This window comes from Pygocentrus nattereri, chromosome 18 (genome assembly GCF_015220715.1).
Source record: "Pygocentrus nattereri isolate fPygNat1 chromosome 18, fPygNat1.pri, whole genome shotgun sequence".
Classification (NCBI taxonomy): Eukaryota; Metazoa; Chordata; class Actinopteri; order Characiformes; family Serrasalmidae; genus Pygocentrus; species Pygocentrus nattereri.
The window spans coordinates 14,697,538-14,725,308 of record NC_051228.1 but is presented as its reverse complement, the minus strand read 5'-3'; the positions used below and the strand labels follow the sequence as shown (position 1 = coordinate 14,725,308).

General features: G+C 38.6%; 1 protein-coding gene across 1 annotated transcript; it reads right to left on the bottom strand.

Annotated features, from left to right (window-relative positions):
- On the bottom strand, positions 1–27,093 carry zfyve16 (zinc finger, FYVE domain containing 16). The gene is made up of 18 exons (XM_017693713.2): positions 26,908–27,093; positions 25,951–26,049; positions 22,944–25,021; positions 22,312–22,408; positions 13,914–14,090; positions 12,552–12,691; positions 12,006–12,216; positions 11,726–11,848; positions 11,376–11,531; positions 10,747–10,971; positions 9,281–9,363; positions 7,576–7,680; positions 7,329–7,479; positions 6,914–6,994; positions 4,938–5,100; positions 4,577–4,682; positions 2,729–2,905; positions 1–2,385 (listed from the first exon to the last, which is right to left on the bottom strand). The coding sequence occupies exons 2-18, from the start codon at positions 26,018–26,020 to the stop codon at positions 2,227–2,229; spliced, it is 4,302 nt and encodes a 1,433-aa protein (XP_017549202.1). The 5' UTR covers positions 26,021–26,049; positions 26,908–27,093; the 3' UTR covers positions 1–2,226.
- Between the last annotated feature and the right edge of the window lie 678 nt (positions 27,094–27,771).

The following is a 27,771-nucleotide window of genomic DNA, read 5'->3' as shown; positions in this document are numbered from 1 at the left end:
TTGTGTATATGTATATATATCAAAATTTTATTCTACATGTGATACATTAGAAATGAATGTTTGAAGAACATCCTTAGGTCCCAGATACCAGTATCACCAAATAAAGCTGGTTTTCATGAATAAATAGATATACATTATGCAAAATGGTACAGTTTAACAGCTTTTTGTAAAGCATAAAATACTTTGTGATGATTTATCAATTAATCAATAAAGGTGAGAAAAATAATTTAAATCCCCAAAATTTAACTCACTCCAGATATAAAGGAGTATAAATTCATCTAAGATGTCTACAAAATGATCACATTTAATCTCAGAGGTTCCATAACAATCATCTGTATTTATACAGCATTTGCATTTGTTAATGTGAAGACTTGCAAAACCCGTCCGCCTGTATGAACAAAAATGAGATGACTGCCCCCCACCCCCCCACAAAATAAAGACAGTCCTAATATTGAATCATACATGATCTAACATACTTAACTGACTTCAGATAAAATCACACTTTAACAAAAGTATACTATTCCCAGTTCACACAGTACAAGAAATGAAATAAGGAAAGTACAATCACTTCTTAGTCAGTTCACAACTCATCATGAAAGTGCATATTCAAAATTTAAGAACCTGTTAATAGTTGGCATCTAAGGATTTCTTTTTGCTGGTTTTCAAGGACACATTTCTTAAGCGCTCTCAATGCTTCTACATCAAATTAGCTCCAACTAAACAACCGTGACTTCTCACACATGGACCATTCTCTGCAGTAATGGTCATCCAGGTCATCTTAAACAACAAATCATAAAATGTGACAGCAGCACATATGGCACTACATAGAGACCAGTCTCACTCACTGCAAGTTGAGGTGAAAATTGTCCATCTCAGAGACAGCCTTAAAAGCTTCAAGAGCACCATCTAATGGGCAAATCATGATGATTCTACTCTCATTAGGAAACCGCAGTCTTCTCTGATTTAGCATATTGTATGTGAAATGAGAATTATAGTAATTTCTTAAAAGATCCTAAATCACTGATTCTCCAAGAAATTAGCAGCTACATTTCCAACATCACTATTTTGGCTGCACCCATGTGGTATAGTGGATTAGCACAAACCCCAACCCAAAAAAAACAAACCCAAACACCAAAAAAACACCACCCTGTGCCACATCCTTAAAAAAAAAAAAAAAAAAAAAAATCAGATGTAGTGAGCAAAGTCTTTTTCCAGAGCTACATTATTTGCTTTATATTTGTAAATTGACTGATGTTTCTCTAGTCAAGCAATTATCATTTATTGCAATAAATTTATATTAAAAGACAACAATTAGATTATAACTTGATTAAAATATATTTGATAGGCATTTTTTGTTGTAGTGTTATTTTACAAACTAAAATGGGTTTAATTGGTTTTAAACCTGTCCACTGTAATAGAGTGAAAAACTTCTTTGAGCAAATTAGGCAAATTTCTACGTGCATCATTTTTTTTTTTTAGCATTATCAACATTTCCTTCAACAACATATGAATGAATGAGAGAGATAAAAATCACTGAACTGCAGCTCAAAATCAGCTCTTCGGCAGTGAGTCTTCACTCTCCTCGCAAAAGTAATTTCAACGGCCTACCAAAAATATTACCTTTATTCAACTTATGGGAATATTCCAAAAATAGCATTTAAGTTTAATAAAAACTTAACAAAATTAAGAGACAATTCCATTTATACATTTCAAACGAACTGATGTGTTCGGTTACTTAGTGTATAGCTAACACACCCAAGACAAGTGTTAGGCCACAATACATCGTAAAAATACAACAGCTGAACGAAACAGTCAGATGGAACATAGGCGCAGATGAAGCAACTTCAAAGAACACCACCAAAGAACTATGGATTAAAAAAACCTGCAAATTCAAGGTTTTCAGAAAAATCCTTCACATTAATCAAAGCAGTGCTTCTCATGCATTGTGACAATTTAGTTCAGATAAAAGTTTGCTCTCTCTGATCTCACAGACAATAATGATATTTCCACAAACTGCATCAAATCTGGACACACTACAACCTTAAAATCATTCTTACCAGCTTTGAAGAAGCCTACTGTTAATTACAGCAACTGCTGTGAAGTGCAATGGACTATTCCTTACAAACATTTACACAGGTCTGTGTGTCTCTCCAGCATTTCTATTTAATGGTTTGAAAGAGGGCTACCATCCCTGCCATTAGAGGGAGCAGCTATCACCCTCTGTGTTCAAATAGTCTGAGTGATGTAGAAGAAGAACTCCATGTCCATTGCTTGGTGTGGCACACAGGAGCTTCCACCATGAATGACAGGGATGAGTGCTCCATCCAACTCGTTCATATATTTCTGAGGCAGAAGACGCCCGCCCGAGCCCGCTTGGTACTCAACCTACAAAAATAAAAATGCAGTGAATTCAATGAGCCATCTGGGCAAGGAAATGAAACAAAAACTCTAGTAAATGAGACCTCCTCTCTAGTAAAATAGACAGGCTTGTCCTGAAAAAGGGTGTCAACCTGACAGCCAATTAATGTACATGGAAAAAAAAAAAACATGATTACAACATACTGGCAACAAATCTGTTGCTGGGCAATGCCATACTTTGCTGTGAAAATGCTCCTTTGTCTTTTCAGACAATGCTCAATTGTCTTTTCAGACAATTGCCTATAAAAAACTTAAACTCTAAAACAATGACAAAATAATAATGCTAATAAGCAAAACACAAAGCGTTTACCATATCAGTATCAGTAGAAACTCTGAGTGCAAGTGAGTTGATTCCACTTCCAATTAGGACAGAGAGGTGAGGACAGAGTGCTGCGCAGCCTGCAGTAGCGATCTCTCTCTGGAACTGATTGCAGGAGGGGAGAATGCCAGAAAGGGAGCAGTCTGGGCTCTTCAGCAGGTAAAAGACCTAGTGAGATAAAAGAGGGATGAATGAAGCAGGCTGTAGTAGCAGTTTAAATCTTGCATCTTACAAAAATTACATCTGATTATCATATTTCCAGAATATTTGTAATTATTTGGAATCATCTTTGAGAATGCACTAAATATATAAACATAACTGGAGGTATAATACACAAAGTAAGGGAATGTAGACAAGAAAACAAAACACCAGGGCAGTGTTTCTTCATCCTGCTCCTGGGAATCTGCAGTTTCTACTATTGCCTGCTTCAACATTCTTGATCCAGTTCATCAGCCAACTATTAAGCCCTTCATAAGCTGAAACTTAATGCATGAACAAACATGTCCAATGAAATGCATACACATGAAAGTGTAATGTTTATGATGAACAGCCAGTCACATGAAACGAGGAGCTTAGGAGCTTTTTTTGTATTGAAAAATCAATACATAAATATGCAAAAAAGTAAATATATGTGCTACCATATTAACGCTTATTGGAGTAATAGCTGATTTATACTCTTGATATCTTTGTAGTATGGTTCATTTTCTTGGCTGAAAAGTGATTTTTTGTGATTCACACTTCAAAGGTCACAAAGAAAAAAAATATGTCTCAATGGACAAAAAGGGTCCTCCTCTACCAGAAGCTTGTCTCTGATTGGTGCAAATGCTGTTTATAATCAGGACTGTTAAACTCAATCTGCATTGGAGCACGCAGTACAAGTTGCCTTAGTGATACACCACTGAGAGACAGAAAACCCAAGACAGATCAAACTAACTGAGCTAAGCTAAACTAAGTCAGCTGTCTAATCAAGAAATTCTGCATTATGAGACTTGTGCCAAATGTCTTGGAAGTGGTTAAAACCACGTAAGGCAGTATGTCCCCTGGAGTAGGAATAAGGAATACTGTAAATTTGTTCTTTATTACATCTCAAAAGAGGCTGAAAATTTTATTTTAGTCAAAAAATTAATGCATACATAAATATTGTTCCAATCGATGCAGCTCCAAATACATTTTTACATTCTAAAGGCCTTTACACAGCAAGTATGATATATTAAGACAAGTAATGAAAGAGCATGTGCATAATAATTTTTTCCATTATTTAATTGACTGATTTTGAAAACTTATCATAAATTCTAAAAATCTCTGCCAATAGCATGTTGACAAGCAAGATGATGGACTGGATGTGTTCCTTCAACTGGAACATCCAAAGGGCGCTCAAACTGGGCTACGAACAAGCTATATGGGGGAAGAGTTACATCTTGTGGGGGGCTATTGAGTGGTGCAACTATCTAAGCACTGGCCCTCATCACGAATCGATGCTACAGCCATCCATGGCCAAGAATCCAAAAGAGCACAACTGATCTCACTCTCTCTAGGTGGGTAGTATGACCCTCCTTATACCCCATATCACATAGCGCAATGCTAGTTATGTAACAGAACTGGTGGTTAACATTCTCCTCGATGTCCAAGATGTCCAATGATGCTGCATTAATGGCAGTTCGAAAAGATGCAGTGGCTGGCTTCACAGGACTCAGAAGAAGCATGTGCTACCCTCCACTCTCCTAGCACTGTATATCATGTAACTGAAGGAGACCCAACTAGTAGGTGGAACTGGATATGACTAAACTAGGGGTGGGGAAGGCGGTAGTAGTGGTGATATTGACTGTATGAAGGACATACCTCAGTACACCTGATTATCCGCCCATCCATCTCAAACTCTGAGTCCTGCTGGATCCGGATACTGGGAACCCCCTCCAGAGACTTCCCATCTATAGGGCTGGTGACACTATAAACAAAACACATACACAATTATATTCTTTCTACTATGAGTCTAAGCATACATTAAATCGTGTTTACGATAATGTTTATGCTCCTCCTAGTTGATTTAAAACCAAAGCCAAGGACTGTATTAAAAGCACCTGTCTATCTTGTCAGCAAGAGTGCATAAACTACAAAATACTCAAGAAAGCTAGCAGCTGATTAACCACAAGGTCTCAATTACTACTGATCTGGATGGAATTCAGTGCTCCGTGTACAGTACCCTTTATTGACTGTGGGTATCCAGTCCACCCAGCGCACGCTAACATTTTCTCGAGCCTCTGTAGAGTTGGCTTTTCCACAGGTGATCTGGAAGTCTGCTTGATCCCTCAGGGCCTGCCGCAGAGCTTCCATGGTCTCCGGAGGGATTTGCACCATTAACCCATCTGAAGGTTTCCCAACAGAGAAATGCAAGACTACATATCAAGATCCATACAGCTAGTAAAATAAGAATATAAATATTATAAAAAAAATTACAAAAATAATAATAAAACACATTAACTGTCTTGGGATGGTCTAATATTTTAATAAGAACACTCCATCAAAGACAAAACAGCCAGTTGAGTGCTCAGTTTTCTTTCGCTTGGTTTCTTTTTTAGCTTTATCCGGGTAAGTTTCTCTAACACGAAGACAGAGACACCTAGAGGGGCACAATATTGTTAAAGCTGTGGTGGCAGGGCAACCTCCTTCAGCCTTGTTACTAGTGAGGAGGGTACATATTTGAACTTTACCCAATATTAAAACCACTCAGTTTGCACAGAAAAAGGAGAATCTTGCCAAAACACTTCAGGTTTTTGCTGGACATAGGAAAGCAATTCACAGGACATGCACTATATTTCCAAATGTAGTCAGTCACCCATCCAAATTGTTGAATTCAGGTGTTCCAATCACTTCCACGGCCACAGGTGTAGAAAATCAAGCACCTAGGCATGCAGACTGCTTCTACAAACATTTGTGAAAAAATGGGTCACTCTCAGGAGCTCAGTGAATTCCAGCATGTTATTGTGATAGGATGCCACCTATGCAACAAGTCCAGTTGTGAAATTTCCTCATTACTAAATATTCCACAGTCAACTGTCAGTGGTATTATTACAAAGTGGAAGCGATTAGGAACAGCAGCAACTCAGCCATGAAGTGGTAGGCCACGTAAAACGACAGAACGGGCTCAGCGGATGCTGAGGCGCATAGTGTGCAGAGGTCACCAACTTTCTGCAGAGTCACTCACTACAGACCTCCAAACTTCACATAGCCTTCAAATTAGCTCAAGAACAGTGCATAGAGAGCTTCATGGAATGGCTTTCCATGGCTGAGCAGTTGGGATGTGTTGTCTGGAGTGACACATCATACTTCTCTATCTGGCAATCCGATGGACAAGTCTAGGTTTGCTGGTTGCCAGGAGAATGTTAATTGTCTGACTGCATTGTGCCATGTATAAAGTTTGGTGGAGGGGGGATTATGGTGTGGGTTTGTTTTTCAGGAATTGGGCTCGGCTCCTTAGTTCCAGGGAAAGAAACTCTGCAGAAGAAAGAGATTTTGGACAATTTCGGTTTCGGGATGGCCCCTTCCTGTTTCAACATGACTACGCAACAGTGCATAAGCAAGGCGCATAAAGACATGGATGAGCAAGTTTGGTGTGGAAGAACATGAATGGCCTGCACAGAGTCCTGACCTCAACCCGACAGAACATCTTTGGGATGAATTAGAGTGGAGACTGTTAGGCAGGCCTTCTTGTCCAATATCAGTGTCTAACCTCACAAATGTGCTTCTGGAAAAATGGTCAAAAATTCCCATAAACACTCTCCTAAACCTTGTGGAAAGCCTTCCCAGAAGAGTTGAAGCTGTTATAGCGGCGAAGGGTGGGCTGACATATTAAACCCTATGGATTAAGAACGGGATGTCACTCAAGTTCATATGCGTGTGAAGGTAGACGGCTGAATACTTTTGGCAATATAGTGTACTTTTCACTTGAATAGTGTGTCTACTTGAGCAAAATCAACCTACTTAAAAAGAAAACACAGATTTAGGTTACCTGGGGCTTCAATATTTTTTTTTTTTGTAGAAGCGCATTCAGCAATTTTAATATTACTAACAAATGGGAACATGTAGGGGGTTGTTCTTTTAACTAAGACATTGCTACTAGCTCACTAGCTTTTAGTTAGCCATCTACGCAGTAGCACATTAAACAGTTAAACACATTACCTTCAACAATGCTAGATTTGGCAATAAATCCTGAAGAAGCTTTCAGGGCACCATTGAAAACAACAAAGCTCGCTCCAGTCACTGCAAAAAACAACAAAAATAATGGTTTCCACAAAAGTGATGGGTTATGAAAGGATAAACTGACTGACTTGCATTAGGAGTCTCAAACTACCAAGACAGCTTCACATGGCCCGACATATTTACAATTTATCTTTAAATCCAACCCATTTCCCCATTTTTATGTGGCTAAATATTTACAACAGCTTATGCTAGATTTTTATGTGGCTACATATTTACATCAACTTAGACTATTACTAGATGCTTACTTATTTGCAAGAGAAACAAACATCTAAAAGGGGGGAAAAGTAGATTTTTTTGGTGTATTGTAGTACACAGGAAAAAAAAAAAATCCTACCTCTCCTGGCCTTTCCCTGAATGCTGTTGGCTTGTGTCTGGTAACTTCCATCCTCGTTCTGAATACAGACTAAGTGAGAGTCTGCCTCAGTACTGAAACAAGCTCCAACACTTATTACGTGTTCATTTGAGGAATTCATCACTTTTAGCATCTGCAAGCAACACACATCACTCAACAGAAATCCAACTCCACATTGTTTCAAAATGCTTTAAATGAATGAAGATCAATGGCTTCACAAAGATCTTACCTCGTTAAACCTTGACTTGGGGATGTCAATATAGCTATTGCCCACCTCCATGTGGATCCGCAGACCATCAACTACAGGCACACTGTACTGGTAGTTCCTCAGATCCTGCATTAGAATTCATAACACACAAATGCCAGCATTCAATAACTGTGATGTTGACTTCAACAAAGTAAGACAATAAATGGTACTCAAGCCACTTTAGACTAGCCAAGACAATGTGATGTTTAAACACAAGCTGATATGCCATGTTTGTATGCATCACATACACCAGAATGCACAGACAGATTAAGACTTTTAAAAATTAAAACTGGAGAAAATAAAGCTGAAAAAAAGCTAAAATGAAACATAGTATTTAATCAAAAAGCCATTTAATTTTTAAGACTGTGAAAGTGGCAGAGACACTTGAGAGGATGGATATACTTAGTACTAATCAAATCAGTTGCCTGAACATTGTGACTGCAATTTAAGTCACGATTACTATCTTTGACGTATAAGTTTCAGGCCTATTGTTTTTTTTGGCCAAAAAGTTCAGAATACCAACTTTGTTTTAGGTCTGCGGGTTGACCTCTGAATGTAATGTGCCAAACAGCCAGTACGTTGCAACACATGGAAGTGTGGCTGCCTCTGATTGGTCTAACTCATTTACAGGCAGTTTACATGCTCCATGTTATTAGGTTTAATTTCCCCTCTTAAAACCCAAGACATTTTTGCTAATGCAGCTATAATTAAAAAACAAATTGTAGCTCTTGCCATTTGAAAATTGTGTTCTCTTAAATTGCAATTTTGACATAAAAAAAAGAATAATTAATCTTTCAGCCCTAGTCAGGTCACAAAAGCTCCTTTCTAAAGAACCAAGTCACTCCACAATAAGGCTGATAACTACATTAAGACAAATTTATCTTCATCCACAAAGAGCAAAATGAATCAACATTTAATACACTTTAAAATTTCAGTTACATAATGGCTTTTAAGAAAGAAAACTTCAAGATGTATTCTACAACACTTCAGACAGTAAGGATGATAAGAGGATTAACAGCACATGGAATTTTTAACAACCACATGAAGGACCACCTTATTCATAGCAGCAAATCAATAACTCTTTGCTATATGGCCAAGTAAGCAGCTGTGATACATAAATGATTGCTCACATTTAAAAAAAAAAAAAGTAAAATAAATAAATGAATAAAGAATTTTTGGTTTCAAGCTAGTCACCAGCAGCAATCAGCTGCCTGCTATGCACACAGTAACAGTGAGTCTTTCAGAGCAAGACAAAGCCAGAGATGAAAAATGTTCGTGAAGTGCATGGTCTCCCATCTTTAAACACTAAGAGTTTTCCTTGTAGCAATTAACAGCAAATAAGCAAGCTTGTTTCCCTAGCTTGGTTTTTTCAATGGGCCTGTTTCATGCAGTTATGTTTTTTCTTGTAGCACCATTTTGACCAAAACCTGCCCTGACATGTGGGGCAGACGATTGTCAAAATGGTGCTACAAGAAAAAACATAACTGTAGCACCATTTTGACAATCGTCTGCCCCACATGTCAGGGCAGGTGTTAGTCAAAATGGTGCTACTGGAGTTTGTTACAGTGCTGAAGCAAGATATAATTTTGAAGCAGTATGTAACGTAGCTTAAAGTTGTTCAAGAAGCACTTCAAGAAGATGGAATCCTCTCAGAGATCAAAGTGCAGAGAAATTAAGTGATACTTACAGCGAGCAAGTTCATGATGGTATGTCCAGTTTCTCTGAAGACAGATTCACGGAACCTGATACTAACAAGTGGGCTAGGATACACTGGGGAGTAAAAAAATCCAACTATAAATAAATATCAAACAGTGAAGAGGTTAAACTTAAAACACTGTTCAAAATTTGTATAAGAATACAACAGCAAGGGGTAGACACATAAGCAGGGATTTGTAGATGCATTACAGCCATGCGAAATAAATTTATCAAGAAGTGTTTCTCTAACATGAACACAGACTGGTGTCTTTGAACAAATAATCTGCTAGGTTTTAGTCTAGCATTTTACAGAATCAAACAACTTGGCCAAAAGGGCACTTTGAGTGGATGCAAAGGAAAGCTCTAGGTTTGCAACAAATCATTATTTCCATATTGTGTAATCAGTCCACTATAATTTTGCAAGGTGCAGTTATTAGTTTCTCAATAATTAACATTAAATATTTAATGTTTTATTTAAAAAAAAATGTAAATACATACTATTTTATTATTCAATTTCTGCTGAGCTTCTGTTGTCTTCTCCAAGATTCTCATGCTCAAGTTGATATTTAAGCCAATTTTCAGCATAATGTTTTACTTTTTGGTTGTGCATGACGCTGGCCTGGAGTCTCCACAACTGATCGATAATAAGATTTGCTGCCCAGTATTCTGTGTCATCATTATCGATTTTAGTTGTAGCCCTACAAAGTTGGTGATCTGTTTGAATTCTACACTTTATCAGCTTAACCACAGTTAATCACAGAATGAAAAATAGCTCAGCTAAAAAGTATGCCAGAGAATGACAGGCACATCAGACCACAACCACAAAACACTTTGCATTATAGCTTTTAAAAGACATACATGACAGTATTTAGGAATTTTACAATTCTAGAAGGCTGGAATTTTTTTTTTTTGATAAATTACCAGTCACGGGACCACCGTTTGTGACCGGGAAGTGTCTAAAAGACACTCAGTTCAGATCAAAATAATGCATATACTGTATGACCAGGTAACAAAAATGTAATGGTGACACAGGAGCAAAGCCACATAGTATTCAATAAAAAGTCAGGGGAAAACCGCAAATGTGCCCCAGCTTATCAATAAAATCCTCTCATCACACCTCACTTCATGTTTTGCACACTGTAACCTTTAATACTGAGGCTCAGTCTGGCTTACTGGTTTTGAGCGACATTCACTTCCCTTTACTTTATTCAGAACAACTTCCAGTTCCAGCAACAAAGGTTCTTGTTAACATAAATAACTAAACCAGACTGCATTCACTTTAAGGAACCACATATTGGACTGTAAATTGTGGCAGGAGCTATCTATAATTATTTCCTTCTCATCTTAACTCCAGTGCATTTACATTATATTTATCTTCAAAACTGCATTTACAGTATGTTTCTTGACTGCCAAGGCCTCATTTGAACAATAAAAAACAGCACTATGTTGGAAGCTTACCTTTGTATTCTGCTCCCAAACTGAGTAATAGGCGAAGGGGAAACACTTTGGCCCACGGTACCTCCAGTTTCTGAATGAGAACCCCACACAGAAAGGAGCTTGCAGGTAACCCGAGCCCATCCAAAGGCTGAAAGCTCGGAGAGAAGAAAAGGAAGCCGCCATGGTCCTTACTGCTCAGAAAACTGTCCGTAAATGTCACATTACCAAGTTCCTCAATATATTTTCCTGGGGGGGGGACAAATAAGTAGATAAATATTAGAAACTATTCGGTCATTTAATTTTCATTTAATTTAATTAAATCTGTTTCTTGACATGAAGATCTGATGTACAATAACATGCAAAAATCATAGACAAAATAATATATAAAACAGCCATTTATCTGGGTAGCTAGCATGGCAAATTAAATTAAATCTGGTATGAACAAATCCATGTAATAGTGGTGTTAAGGAGCTCACCTTCTAACCTATTACAGTTTTACTGTATTTATGTTTATTTGTATTTTTCTAATGTTAGTGCTTTTACTGGCAAAAACATTTACTGTTGAAAGAAATGGCTGTCAACATTTTGCCACATACATACATAAATACATACTTTTATTGAAAAAGCCTCCTGCTCTGCCCATGACTTACCCTTCTGAGCATCATGGTATATGCTAATGTAAAAGCTAAAGATGTCTCTAGGCAGACTGTTCTCCTCTGGGAGGCATTCTATAACAAACACTAGCTCTCTCTGGCCCACTCCTTGCAGACCATTAGAGCTCAAACACCAACACTTCTGCCCACAATCTAAAAAAAAAAATACATAGTTTTCAGTACAACCAGTACATGGTTAAAAAAAAAAGTAAAGTACTTTACACAGGAAAACAAACAATGTTTTAGAAAACATTAATGGTTATTTGAAAAACGTAAAAGAAAAGCACAAGTAAATATGGAATAAAAATAATTCACAATTTTTTTTATTTTGTGGGCATAAAACGTACATGTGACCAGTTTGACATTAACCACAAGGTTGGCATTCAGTACAAACGTCAAAGGTCTTGGGCCTCCCTCCTCTAACAGCAGCATTATCTGGCAGGCAGCAGGGCGCTCCTCTACTAATAAATCTGTAATATGAAGAAGAGTTACATATTACACCACATATACATAGCCTATTAAATGAAATCAAATGTTTAAGCCAGTCTGACCATTTACATATTTTGTGACGTAAACACCTCTGATCAACACCCAAACACATCAGGGCTGTACAGGAGCTATTCTCACCCCCTCCTTCTTCCTCTCCTGTGGTAATGAGCAGTGGTGGAAGCCCCTCCTCATCCTCAGGGATAAGACTTGCTGCCCCCTGCACACAGCCACTGAGCCCACAGAGCAGGGCATAGTCCCACGGCCCGTTGACAACCCGATGGGTCACCTCCACACCACCCTCAGAACTGTCCACAGAACCCTCGCTGCCTTCTGGAAATTTACAAGCATGCTAAAAGAAGACAGCACAAACAATTGGTTAGATATATTTTAACTGAACCTTCCTTTTCCATTCTCTTGTTAGTTTGAACTGAAAAATGCTCATGTTCTTAACTGTTCTTGTATTTATGCATAGATTCCTATACAGGCTGAGAGTAGTGTATGATTATTTTAAAGGGGGAACTGCTGTCTGGAAAACTGGGTCATAAAGATAAATGGCTGGGCTTTAAAGATCATCTATTACTGTAACACTTATAATTAGTGACAGTATAAAACTATGAATACATTGTACTTTCAAAGAAGAATTGCCTTAACTTAGACCATATTACTATAGAATTATACACATGCCGTTGGAGGGTCTGGCGTAACTGGACTGGACTCCTGCGAGGATCTCCTAGGCCTTATAGAGAGCTTGGTAGTATCTGCCACCTCACCGTTAGGCAGTATTCCATCAGCAAACCATACATGTTTCTGTTCTCTTGGGAAACCTGACAGCAAATAAAAATATGCCATGTGAGAAGAATGAGAGAAAGAAATCTACACTACGGAAGGCACAATTTCTTGATTTTTTTTTTTTTTTTTAAGTAATACATAAAAAATAAACTAAATTTCCTAAAACTTAGCATATGGTACTGTTAATGAGGGTACATGAACCTTACATGAGCTTGTGATGACAACTCACATAACCCTTCATAAATATTTGCAAAGGCTTATTCCTATAGGCATCTTCTGTAATAAAGCTACTTTAGCTAACTTTGATCAAAACTGCTAACAATAACCTTAAGCTTTTATAAACATTTATGTAGGGTTATGTTAGTTGTCATCACATTTATGTAGGGGTCATGTAGCCACATTAACGGTACCTGATGCTCAGTTTTAGGAAATTTAGTTTGGTCTCTCTTTCAATTAGATAAAAAAAATAAAAAGTCTTTTTTTTAAGGATTCCCAGATTACCTACTATTCAAAAGAGTATTTTGGAATGTTATTATTAAGGACGAAATCAGAATCATCCAAAATTTGAATGAGCAGATTTTTGCTTCAAACACACAAATTGCCAATTTACTATTTGGATTCTGGCTGACCTGTTTTGCAATTTTATGACATTAATATTGTGGGTTATGTAAGGGCACTCAGCCTATACCGAGTCGCATAATAAATCCGCAATAATATAATCATTCTTTTCATAATTTAATCGCAGCATTTTAGTTGATTTCATGTTATAAGAATTTAAAATGGTAATTTGACCTGTTAAGGTTATTTACATTGCAACTAGGGGTGGGCAACATGGCACAGCATAATAATATCACAATACTAATAACAAGCCTTTTTTTCCCCATTATACGCTATATGTATCGTTATAAAAAGGGTCAATGGACTGGTGAATCTCCATTTTTCTTATTGTGCAGACATCATTGTTCAGCCCTAATTCACATCAAAATGATCCAAGTTTAGCTATATCTCTCTTACACCTGCACTACCTGGTAGCCTCTTTTTATCCTATTTCTAGGTGTCATGTTGCAATACAAGCTCACCAAGAACAGAAGCACCAACTAGATTTCAGCTACGTTTAAGATATGTTAGATAATGAAATGAACATGATTTTCTCTCACAAAGCTGTGAGAGCTGGCTGATGCACAGCTGTTCTATTAGTCCTCAGTGCACACCCAAGATTGGTGCACTGTAGCGCGGGAGAGGCATGTGTATGCGTACCATCGTTGCCGGGATGCTTGAGGACAGACACAGGCACCATGACCGTGGGTGGGGGGGAGTTGAGGGTGCCGGCTGCCCTAGCCTGCTGCATAGGTGGGATAGTGGAGCAGTACTCAGACGGGACGTTGGGGTTGGGACTAGGCCCAGTGGGGCTCATCATTCTCTGTAGTGCCTGAGCTGCAAAAATACAAACAACCAATACATACCATTATTTTCATATAAAAACTCTTCTATCTCTTATAGCTTTCATATCGAAAGAGAAAAATCCATATTTAAAAAGGAAAGCCTGAGATTGGTTTATTTAATATTTGGGTTGCATGCAGATGTGCAGACTCATTAATTTTATAAACATATCAGAAAAATGATCAATAGTATAAACACAACAAAAAAAATTGAGGGCTGCTCCTTATATCATTAACAACGTTCAAGTCTATGACTTTGTAATGTCCAAAGTCCAAAAATCATGCTATAGTGCAATGATCACTGGCTCCAATCCAAAACGAGCAAAATAATTAACCTACATGTTTACTACAGTGGAGCACATCAGTTACAGCTAGCGCATCAAAGCCAATAAGCTGATCAAAACAACTGCATACCCTGCCAGAGGACTGTGCATTGAGGTAAGTAAAATTGGTTTTCAAACAGAATGTTCAGTGCCAACCCCGGCACCCATAGCTGCTGACTCTTAGCAAAGTGCTGAGTAAGCCTTGCCTTGCAGTAAATTGATTAAGTGTCATACAACCTCATCAACCAGATTACATTGGCACTGGATAACGTAAAGCCAAGAGTACAGTCTGCAAACATGTTCATGTACAATGAGAAGGCTAAAACAGAGATATAAAAATAAATCAAGATAGTGGCAGGCTAAGATGTATACAGGAAAGGTTCTGGATGTCCTTCAAATGTTTTGAATTTGATGATGTCCTGAGCACAAGAAGTGACCAGATATGCTTTATTAGTGCAAAAGAGACTTCAAGGAAGTTATGTTACAAAGCTTAGATCTGTTGCTTAAAAAAATAAAAACGACAATGCAAAAATGCAGAAATTATGATTCTTTATAAGATTCTAGCTGCCTAGTAATTTCCCTTACCTCATTTTGGTCGTACCCAAATTCCCTTTCATCTTAGCCCAGTGGTGTGGGTTAGATGCAGTCTCTCTGGTGTATTTTAGCCTGAACTGAGCAGGGAGGCGAATGTGTCCCATGCTGATGCACAAGCGAGTGAGACAGAGAGAAAGATAAGAAGAGAGTGTGCATTCTTTCGCCTCAGGACTCTCACTCAGGACGGGGAGCAGCCCACTTTCACTTGCTCATGCTGAGGTCCCGTCTGTCCCCGGGCCCCCTCCAGTTATGTCCTGACTCTAACCACCGCAATAAAACAAGCACGCTCAAACCTCTCTCCCCGTCTCTCCCTCCGTCAAATGACTGCCAAGATGGACGAGTGTGGCTTAAATGGCTGCCTGGACTGAGAGAAGACCGAGCGGAGCAGAGAAAGGTGACGCACACCTCCCTATCCTGAAGCGAGACACTAAGGGGATGGTTAAGTGTTACATGAGTGTGTGTGTGTCTGCCTGAAGTGGAAAGCAGAGTCTGAGAGCATTGTGCATACTCATACCAGGTGGGTCGTTACCACACACAGTCAAGGACATACACCACTGCCCTGAGGCTCCACCCAGTAACACTCTCACTCTCTCACTCTCTCTCTCTCTCTCTCTTTCTGAATCACTCCTTCAGAGAGCTGGCTGGCCTCTAGCAGCTCTGACGCTGTGGTGATGAATGTCCTTTTTAATGTGCAAATGGACTTCATGCACTGCTAAACGTTGCCGACCCCTTTTTATATTCCTCAGGAGCCCATCAAAACAAAGCCTTTCTCTCTAAAATTACACAACAATAAAACTCTCTTGCAACTCTCATTCTAATTTGATAAAAGCAAATGAAAAAGATGGAAACTGCATAACATTCTACATATTCTACTGTTAACATTATAAATTTAAATAGGCCTAAGGAATCTGAGCACTCAAACATTAACTTATGTTGGTATCTAGTATTTGGAAGCATTGTAAATCCTCCACAAAAACTGTGGCCTAAAGAATACCTCTTCACCATTTCCTCAGCATCACCATCTCCACTACTGCAAAGGGAGCCGTTTTGACAGTAGAACCAGCCCAACCCGACTCGTACCACCAGCGTACTTTCACCCGGTAAATGATCAGGGTTGACCAACAGTTTGACAGAAAATCTGTTCGTTTGCAATGCATTGGCCAGGCATGGTCATTTTCATTCATGTTCTTGCACAGAGAAAATGCTCAGTGCAAAATAAGAGGTTGGTATTCCATGGAGCCATGACAAATTGATGAATCAAATATTTAAGTACAGTGATACTTATCACAGTACAGTGTCTGGTGAGGGCAAGCCATAAAACTGGGGAGCTCAGAGCCTCAGACTCATTTCCCTGGATGACTTCTGGCTCCAACAGGTTTTCTAAGTCTGGAAAATGCTGTTAGGGTAAGCCCTAAATGTCTTGAAATTCATTTGTGGTATTAAACAGCAATGAATTGTGATAACACAGCTCAAATTTCATTTCAGGTCATAAATGGCAAAAGTTGCTTCCTCATATTATATCCGAAGAGCAAAATGGGTTTATAAAGGGACGTCAACTGTTTAACACCCGCACACTTTTTAATATAATTTACTCAAAAAAGTCGGCTGAACTTCCTGAACTGGTAATTTCCTTAGATGCTGAAAAGGCATTCGACAGGGTAGAGTGGGAGTACTTGTTTGCGGTTTTGAGGAAATTCGGATTTGGTGATGAATTAATTTCTTGGATTCGCCTCCTTTATTCATCCCCTAAAGCTAGTGTCCACACTAATGATGTTTATTCTGATTATTTTGCCCTTGGACGTGGAAGTCGCCAAGGTTGCCCTCTGTCACCTTTGCTTTTTGCCATTGCTATCGAGCCTCTATCTATTACGTTAAGATCTTCCTCCTTATTCAAAGGAATCACCCGTAACGGACTTGAATATAAATTATCGTTGTATGCGGATGATTTATTATTATTATTATATATAACAGATCCCACACTTTCAATCACTGCTGTTTTAAGTATTTTGGAGAACTTCAGCACCTTTCCAGGTTGCAAATTAAATTTGGGGAAAAGTGAGTGTTTTCCCGTGAATATCGCAGCTTGTCATCTTCAACAGTCAGATTTACCTTTTCAGTATAGTCCATCGGGGTTTAAATACCTAGGTATCAATGTGACTCGTTCTTTATCTAGCCTTGCATCTGCTAATTTGACTCCCCTCATCTTAAAGATTACTTCCGATATTCAAAGATGGGGTAATCTCCCCCTTTCATTAATTGGAAAGATCAATGTTGTTAAAATGAATATTTTACCAAAATTTTTATTTTTATTTCAGACAATACCAATTTTTCTGCCAAAACATTTTTTTGACTCACTGGATAAGATAATTTGTTCTTTTGTTTGGGGTGGGAAATCACCTAGGGTTCGTAAAACTTTACTGCAGAGATGCAGACTTAATGGAGGACTTGCATTACCTAACTTTCTAACTTACTATTGGGCTGCTCACATTCATAAACTTTGTTACTGGTTAAAATCTCCTGGATCCTCTTGGTGTAAATTGGAGCCATCATGCTGTAAGGGATCTTCACTATCTGCTCTACTTTATTCCTCTTTACCTACGATACCCTCTCTGTACACTGATAATCAAGTGGTTCTTAATACGCTCAAGATCTGGTATCAGTTTAGACGGCATTTTAAATTTGTAGCTGCTTCTTCCTTGGGTCCTTTACATAATAATCATTTATTTCCTCCATCACTTGTGGACACAACATTTTCAGTGTGGTATGACAAGGGTATTACACAATTCAAATATTTATATGTAGATGGTGTTTTTGATAGTTTTGCCAATTTGTCATCTCGATATGGCCTTCCTGTTACTCATTTGTTTCGCTATTTTCAAATTCACAATTTTGTGGCCAAGTGTTTTCCTAATTTCCCCTCTTTACCTCTAGAACAGCGGTGGGAAACCATGCTTTCATTTGTTCCCCATCACAGAGGAATTATTACGAAGCTGTATGACATTATCTTGGCCTTTAGTAGCCACTCAACTGGTAAATTTAAAGGCATATGGGAGAGTGAATTGGGAATACAAATTCATGCGGAATCCTGGGAACAGGCCATAGAAAGGATTCGATCTACCACCTCCTGTGCCCGTCTCGGACTTATTCAATTTAAGGTCTTATACAGGGTGCATTTCTCTAAGGCTAGGCTATCTGAACTGTATCCGGAAATGGAAGACAAATGTGATAAATGCCATGGCTCTCCTTGTCATCTTAGCCACATGTTTTTTCTTTGTCCTGATCTGAAAGGCTTCTGGGAGGGTTATTTTACGACTATGTCCACTGTTCTTGGGGTGAATCTCCAACCTTGCCCTCTGATCGCTATTTGGGATTCCCGACCCCTCATTAGCACTTAACTCTACACAGAAGGATATTATAGCTTTCACATCCTTACTAGCAAGATGCACCTTATTGTTGCATTGGAAGTCTGTTAAACATCCTTCTATCTCCCGTTGGCTCAAGGACGTAATTTTTTTTTTTTTAAACTTGAGAAAATTAAATATACGTTGAGAGGATGTACGGTCAAATTTTTCTTTCAAATTTCTTATTTCACTAATATGGAGACACTACCCGATTGAGTGTGTGCTTGTTTTTGCGTTGCATTTTATATTGTTTAAAATATGGCAATATGTGAGTTGGTCATGTTGAGCTGAGGTGGGGGCGTTGGGGGAGGGGTGGTTATTGTTTAATACACGATAGTTAGTAATTAGTTCAATTATTTTATCCTTCATTGTTATCAAGGTTTTTTTTTTTTGGGGGGGGGGGATTGGGTTAGTTTTGTTGTTTGATTTGATTCAAAAAGCGAAAAATGGGAATTGGTGAATTGTATTTGTGTGATTGGAAGTATTGTATTTTTCCAATAAAAATGTTTTAAAATAAATAAATAAATGGCAAAAAAAAAAAAAAAAAAAAAAAAAAAAAAACAAGAGAGACAAACCCACCTACATAATAACACTAATTGCCGCTGGGGTTCTAGTAGTATAGGATGAAACATGCACATTTGAAGCTTGCGAAAGACATTTCACGTTTCATTTAGGCTTTTAACAGCTATATTACCTAGCTGTATCAACCTAGCCACTGTGGAGAAAAAAACCTGATTAGACAAATTTCTAATCACATTTCCAACCAAAAACTAAAAAATAAAATAAAATAGTACTTGCACAGCTGCACACAAAAGCATGATTCTAATGAAGGAAAAAATTACTAGGAAAAAAGACTTTCAGAAATCACTATGCCTAATAGCCTCTTGATGTTCCCATCTGGTTTTAAAATCAGTACTGGCATATACTAAGATTTAGAAGGTATGAAATGATCATTATATTGACTGCTATTATGGCCGAGATAACACTGCAGCAAATTTCCACAAATTACTGTCCCTGTTATTTAAAAAGTAATAATAACAGTAATTAAAAAAAAAAACCCACCATTCACTCCGTCAACTGATCTGACTAACTGAATTCTAAGACAATATCTCTAAAAACACTACTGGACTGTACCTCACAACAGAAATAGTTTGGAGAGAGTAGTTTCAATTTCCAGATGAATGAACAATTTAGTTCTATCAACTAAAATGTCCAGAGAGATACGAGAGAAAGCAGGATTTACTTTCTGGTTCCTTTACGTGTAGTGCATAAAACTAATCTGGCATGCTCCATTTAACAGGGAAACTATCAAATCCAGACCCCACTGTGTAAATCATGAAGGTTGGGTTTATCATGACTACAAAAGAAACATTTTCTTTCCTACGTGATTTCTATATTGTAAAAACAAATATAATATTAAAAAGTAACAGTTTAAAGCCAAACTCCAGTATTTGCAAGCTGCATATGAACTGTTCAAATTGTTACTACAAGCATGTTTTGAGTGATAATTACACCCAATACATAACTTAAGTGTTGCCTATATGTACCATGAATGCTAACGGCTTATGATGCATGATTCCTTATATTTTTCCCCTTGTGCCAAAGAGGAAAGACGGATTGATTCAGTTGGCTTTTGAGAGTAAACTAGTACCAACCAAACAAAATATTCAACACAAGCAGCTTCAAACAACCTAAAAAAAAAGGTCCATCTTATTCTAGACAACATGCAACACATTCTGAAGAGTGAAAATCTCAGATATCAAGGTGATTTTAAGAACTACTTGCAACTCAAGCAACCATCAATTTTCAACAAACCAAACACAACTTTGCCCAAGTTTTGAAGCATTGTGTTTGCTGATAAAAGAGAAGAGTGGTGCACAATTGATTTAGCTAAACAATTTAAGTATTTGAGTAAGATTAATCATGTTTCATAAGAACAACTCGTACATCTCTGCTACAAATGAAATTGTGAGCATTGTTTCCGGCACTTACTATTTGTGAACTAGAAAACCTACAACTACAATTTTTATTAATTGCTTTACAAACTGCACTGGAATAAGTCCATTTTGGGGCAGTCATGGGCTGGAGGTTAGGGAACCAGCCTTGTGACTGGAAGGTCGCCAGTTCGTTCCCCAGAGCCGACAACACATGACTGAGGTGTCCTTGAGCAAGACGCCTAACCCCCAACTGCTCCCCGGGTGCTGCGTATTGGGCTGCCCACCGCTCTGGGCAAGTGTGCTCACTGCCCCCTAGTGTGTGTGTGCTCACTAGAGTGTATGTGGTGTTTCACTTCACGGATGGGTTAAATGCGGAGGTGAAATTTCCCTGGTGTGGGACTAATAAGAGTCACTTAAATTCTTAAATTTAAACAGGGCTATTTATGCTCACTTTGCAACAAAACAGTTAGCCAGTGTTCTTCAGTACAGTGCTTTAAGTACTGACAATTTCCAAAATATGCTCAGACAATGATCATCGTCAGATTGCCACATTGCAAAAACTACAATAAGGGACTTAAGTCTGATAAATTTATGTAAGCACGGTTAATTCAATCCAGTTTCGGTTTCTGGCCTTAAAAATAAAAAATATATATGCATCAAAATGAATGCAGCTAGGAGACAGGCCGTGTCAAACATGGTAGAACAGCAAACAAAATGTTTCAAAATGATAAAACTGAAATTATGTTTTTTCACATTACATCTAATACATTTTGATTAATACAAACTGCAAATAAAAACTTCTGATAAAAAAAAAAAAAAAAAAAAAAAACAAACCCCCCCCCCACACAATTAAGGAATAGGAGTCTCATTGCTTCCTACAGGAGGGTCAGCTGTACCACTGCTTTAAAACTAATCCTGCCATGTGGAGGCTGTGCGTTAGTCTAGCTAGCTCTCACTAGGGGCCTGATTACATGATGCATTAGCACAGTTTTCCTCTAGTGTGTTGTTGGTGATCTGCCCATGTTTGGACCCACTTGATGCATTTCAGTTTTGATTTTGTAACCACAAATGCGTCTACTCAGCGCTGACTAGCAGAAGAGAAAATATTAAAAATAAAACAAAAGCTGGAGGGTACATGAACTTGAAGTTAACCCCAGACCAAGTGCCTTTGTGCACTCCAGGCCAAAGACAGCATCCAAGCTAAGTATGTCCACTCTTATCATAATGGGGGAAGAGTAAACAAAAATACAACAGAAACGTGTTGGCATTGCTTCTTAAGCAGGAAAAATTACAACTCAATCTCATCTGAACAAACTGGGGACAGAAATTAGTGAAAAGGGTTCAATGGAATCTAGCCAAGTTAATCAAGATATGATCCAGTCAAAAACACATGTTAATGGAAGGTGTAAACAAGCTCTATGAGTCTCCTGCTTTAAAATGGGGCACTCTCTATGGAAATTTGCAGATACTGCCAGAACACAAGATGACAACTAAAGCACATTTCATATAAACCTGCTCAACAACAACAAAAAGTCAGAATCACTGTATGTTGGGTTGTGCCCTGGTCTGTCCTACAGTGGAGATCTACAACATGGACAAGAAACCATACTGCAATTACTTTTCAACATATTGAGATGAGCCCTGCCATATATCAGATCAGGCTGGTAAACCTCTGATATGACATTATGACATGTCATTATTTTGACAATGTATGGTTGTTGGATCACATGACTGCTCCAATTCATCAAAACACCTACAGAAACCAATTTGGAAAACATAAGATTGACCAGGATGCTCAATGCACTAATTATTGTGAATTGTTAGAGAAGTCATTTGCATATTGGGATCAACACATCCGAATTAAAAAGGCCACTACCATAATAACAACCAACAATCAATATATTGTTCAACCACAATGTACAAGCTCAAAAGTAAACGAGGATGGAGCCAAATACACTCACCTCTTTGTATGGTTTCATAGCAGACCACACAAACTCTGGCCTCTTTCTCCAAGTATTTCAATCTGCATTTACGGTTGCAACAAAGGGCACAGTATACCTGAAATTGTCAGAGGTTATATGATCAATACTTTGTTTACTTTCCAAAAAACAGGCTTTATAGAGTAGGTATTATTTGGGTGATCGATTATTCTCTGCACTGCTGTGACACTGATGTTGTGGTCCATGTTAGTGTACCAGACACATCAGTGCCATCATGCTGCCATGTTCAAACTACTCAAACACTACCCCACAGAAATACACAGCTAACAATGTCACATCACAAAAAGTGAGTGTGCTATTTCAGGCTATATTTATTACAGGATTTGATCAGATAAATTTTTTTCTTTTCCTTCAATATCTGGTCCAGCATTGATATTGTGCCAGTACCAATAGGCGGTATCAAATTGATGCCATCTGAAACCAATATTACCAGGATTTCCACTTTAAAGGCAATATCACTGCAAAACTGACCTGGTGGAGTTAATAATACGACATGGACCATAGCTTCGTAGCAAAGCAACCTTTCCCCGTTAGATAAATCATGAATTACATGGTAAAGCTCAAAAGGGAAGTGAAAGCACAAACTGACTTACTTTGCCACAGGCTCTGCAGTGATGTCTCCTCTTAGTGAAAGTAAACTTTTGTCCACATTTCATGCAGTTTGGAGCCTCAGAATCAGGGACCCAGGCAGGCTGCCTCAAGCCCAGGCCACCGTCCTCTGTTCCTGACCGATCAAGTTCAAATGAAGATTCTCCTTCTCCAGAACTCTCTCCTGGGTATGGAGGTGGCTCTGAAAGCTCATCGTGGCCATAACTGTCATCATAAGGTTCATGATTCGGATATTCAGAGTTATCCTCACTGTTGCTGGGAGACTGCCTCACTATGGGAGCTACAGATGAAGAATGTGTGCTATTCTTCTCCTCAGAACTCAACATATTCTCCTCAGACTGGCTGCTACTATTCTGCTCCTCTTGGGGTAGTACTATTCTTTGTGTTTGGCTAGACAGCTGCTTTGGTCGTGCTCCTCCATAACATGGCTGCTGACTTGCATTGCACACTGCCTGAAAGTCAGTGGGGCTGGGCATGTCATGCATTTTAGCTGTTTGGGTGGTGTCTGCTTTCAATGGACTACTGTCCTGAGATGATGAGGAAAAATTGGAACCTTCACCCTCCTCTAAAAACTGAAGAGACCTGTCACTTTCAGGTGATGCAAATGTAGTTACTCGACAGCTTTGTAACTCTTCCTCTAAATCCACATTGAACTCTGAAAAGCCATCATCAACAAATTTCTCTGCTGACATCTCAGGGCTGCTTCTCTGTGCCTGACCCATTAAATAAGCATCTAGTTCTTCATCAGTTACCATCATCATATTTTGCTCACTTTCTGGAAGGTAATCACTAGTAAAGACAAACTCTGAGGGGTAATCAGGACTCCCTGCATAGTTAGGAGACTGGTTACTCTCAGGCAATTCTCTAGTGTTAAGTTTCTCTGGAAGAGATAAGGTGCATTCAAAATTTCTGTTAGAAGGAGGAGTTATAAGGTCTGCTGCCCTTTCTGTATTTGCCATTATTTGTATGAGTTCAGGGTCATCCTCAGGGGAGGAATCCGACTGGCTAAGACATATCGAAGTCCCAACTTCCTCGGAAGGAATAGGAAAGTTCTCTGCCTCTTCAGTGGCTAATGTCTCTTCAGAGTCAGGGGAAGGTACTTCAGTCTTTTCTTTGGTTTCATGCACTGTTGTCTCTTGAGGTTCTAAAGAGACCACAAGAGATCCACACATGGATACAGCCATGGGGAGACAGGAGAGGGAAGATTCCTTTTCTCCAGGGGGAAGGGCTAAAGAACATTCTTGGTCCCTGTCGATGTTGTCTCCTGAGTGCTGCATGTCTGTTGAATTAGGCAGGCCTGTACTGACAGCACTGAATACTGTCATGTCCTCTGTTACATTTGAAGAAATTGCACTATTGGGGATTATTTCATCTTCTAAAGATGGCTGGGAATTGCTATGAAGTTCAAAAGAGCCGGATGCCTCTGGACAGCTACTCTGAGGCATCTCCACTTCATTACTCTCTACAGGATTTAGATCATTTGAAGTATTCTGAGGTTCACAAGTCCTCTCAACAGCTGCAGGCAATATAACATCTAGCAAACTAAGAGCATTTGAGGAGCCACCGAGATGACCACCAGAGTCTAGTCCCTGCAGCTCATCATGACTGGACTTAAACACATCACCTGGAAATGATATAACTGGACTATCAAAATCTACCAGGAGCTCATCCTCAAGCTGTTTTTCAGCAAACTCCAGCTGTTTGAAAGCATTGTGACTGTTTGTCTGAGGCAGACTGGCAGATCCTGTATCATTAACAAGGTCACAGACAGGTTTTAAGGATCTATCTGGACAAGGAGGAGTCAAACTTTTGGAAGCTCTGTTGTCAACAGAGGACAGGAGGTCAACACCCGTCAAAACCCTCCCTTTAATTTTTTGATCTCTTTGGTTCTGTATACTGCTAAGTGTAGATGGACCATAGTGCAGGGCATTGACATCAGGGAGAGCTTGTGAAACTGTGGATGACTCTGGTATAAAGCATGGTGAAGTTAAGCAGTGATGAGGGTAGATGGTTGGGTCCTGGCATGCAGAATTTGCAAATGTAGGTTTGCTCTCTGCCTCCTCTGCAAAGAGAACACAATTATAGATGAAACCAAAATCTACAAATAATATTACCATACTACTTTTTGAATTTTAATTTAGGAAATGTAAAAAAGATCTAAAACCATAAACACTGTAATCAAAAACTTTCTATATAAAATTTCTATATAATTACAAGAAACAAATAAACATGTTTGAGAAAGATTTGGCAGAAGTCCTATGCGTTTCACTATGACTGTAAATGCTTGTTTGTAATGCCAAAGAAAGAATGTTGCAAAATTTGTACAGTGCTGTGCCCTTGGATTTCAAGAAAAGCAAGCCAAAAAAAACTGTTAATTAGCTTTAATTTGATCTGTAGTAAAACTGGTAAAAAAGGTTGTTTCTGTCTAAAGCAGTTCTCAAAACTGTTTTTTGACACCCATAAGAATTACAAGCAAACCCAAACAGAACCACTGTCTGATTGGTTCTGTTTTTGTTCTCATGTTTTCTTACGTTTATTTATTGTTAGGTTTTCATCCATTACATCCTATTTTACCATAGTATAAAAATGATCAACTCCTTCTGACGTCTATCACCAGTAAGAGGGTGACAGCTCACTTAACAAAGAAAACTAAGACAAAAACTGTAAAAAAGATTCTGATCTTCATAAATTAAAAATTTTTAAATCAGTCATTGATCTGTCAACAATCCAAAACACAAAATCAAGCTTCTGCTGTGAGTGATCTGAAAATACTATATATAGAGAGATAGTCTAAGATGCCATATTATGTGCTCTCTCTCTCTCACCTATTCCACTATTATAAGAGACTCAGTGCTGTTGTCTTGAAGATCAAAGTACAATTTCACGGGTGCAGAAACCGACACTTCAGTGAAAATGAAGCATTTAATTAAATGAGAAGCGGACTGTTTTTCTTTTCCCATAATTAAACAAGACAAAGAAAGAAACACTAACCTGAGTTTAACTCAAAGTCATCCAAAAGCTTGTCCAAGTCACACACAGCAGCTTTGAAGTAACTGTCCATCCTAGGGCTACAATATGATTCACTTACCCCTGTGGGAGATATTGAACACAGATTAAGAGTTTAAGCATTTTAAGTGCTAGGGTTAGCTATGCTGTCGTAAAGTTAGTTAAAAGGCCTAAAGGAAAAGGCACAGCTAGCTTAACCATGTAGATACCGCAAATGACAGCTAATTGCTACTTGGTTCTCGCCTAAAGAGGTCAGATTACTGTCCTTGTTTGTTACTAGCCAAGTGACTACTGACGTTCAACTGCCAACTACATGACTGTAAACTGTCAAAGCCTCATCATTAGACCTACATTTGGCCTTTTTTTGTTCAAACGATCTGACCACCAAGCTTGAAGATAGTTAATCTTCTTTTCTTCAATGAGCAAGCCAATCCGCAAGCCTGTCCCTTGCTAATGCGTCTGCTAATAATAGAGGAGTAGCTACAGTGTGTGATTAATTACCTACAAAATGTAATCAAGAAATTTGCTGACGTTGGATAGCTAGCTACCTAATCTAGGTTATTTAGCTGGCTAAAATATTTCGCTAGCAAGTTTGTTTGCTACTAACTTGGCAACGAACCGTTCAGATAAGCTAGGCTAGCTAGGTTATATATTTTATCAACATACATGGTCGTTTGTTAAAACATAACTAATATGCAGTAGTGGGGGTTAAAGCAAAGACCGCTAGCTACCTAGCGCTAGCTAGAGGTTTTTCTGGCTGTTAGCCAAGTAGCCACTTTAAAGGTAAAGCAGTCTCGCTGTCAGACCTACGTTAGCTTGGCTAGCCTAGCTAGCTAACCAAGCTGCTCGCCCGCTTACAATTCAGCTAGTTAGCTAGCTAGCTACACATTTACGAAAACAAATGCCAGCAAGACGACTACTCATGGATTGTTAGCAGGCTACCGTGAAATTCCTCATAGTTCAAGCGTCGGTCTTCTGGGTTTTATTTCGATGTAGTCGGTAGGTCCTCTTCTAAGCGACTCAAAGAAGCTAACAATCCGTTTTGCCATATAAATTCCACAGTTGTCTGTTATCAGTTCTACGGCTGTTTGCGCCGGTGTTCCCGTTAGCAGGTTAGCTACACTCTTAAAGGCGCAATGCGCCTTTTCGGTTGAATAGGAAGAACACTTCCTTTCTCTCAAACTCAGACGAACTCGGGGATTAAGGACACGAGTTTTTCACGAGAACATGAGTATTGCCACAAAACTATTTACAGAACGGAAACAGATGACTACAAGTTCCAACGCTGCAATTCCTTATTAAAGGAATCACAGCACTTCACTAAAGTTATAATAAGCCATTCGCTGACACGTTTAGTAAAATACCAGAGGTGGGTAGGTAGAGCGGCATAAAAACACACTCAGGAAAGAAAGAAATGGGGACTTAAATAGCGATCAAAAAGAAAAAAAAACAAACACAAAATGAGTAGAATTTCAAAAGTAGCTGGTAACAAAACTTGCAATGAATTGCTATGTGACTTTGTAACTTAACTATCCATCTACCAGCATCTGTAAGCACAGCAAGCATGCCAGCTGGTGTCACCAACAGAATACAATGAAATTAAACACAAAAAGGATTTAGAAAGTAAATGTGAATGACTAAAGTGGAAATGGGTGAAACGTAGATGCCAACAACTCTTAGGTATAGGTAAACGTAGCATTCACCATTAATAAAAGGGGCAAGTTGTGGTGCTTTATTTTCCACCTGCTGTCAGCCACAGTCATGTAGTACACAAGCATAGTTTGTCTCTAACAAATCGCTCTCTAC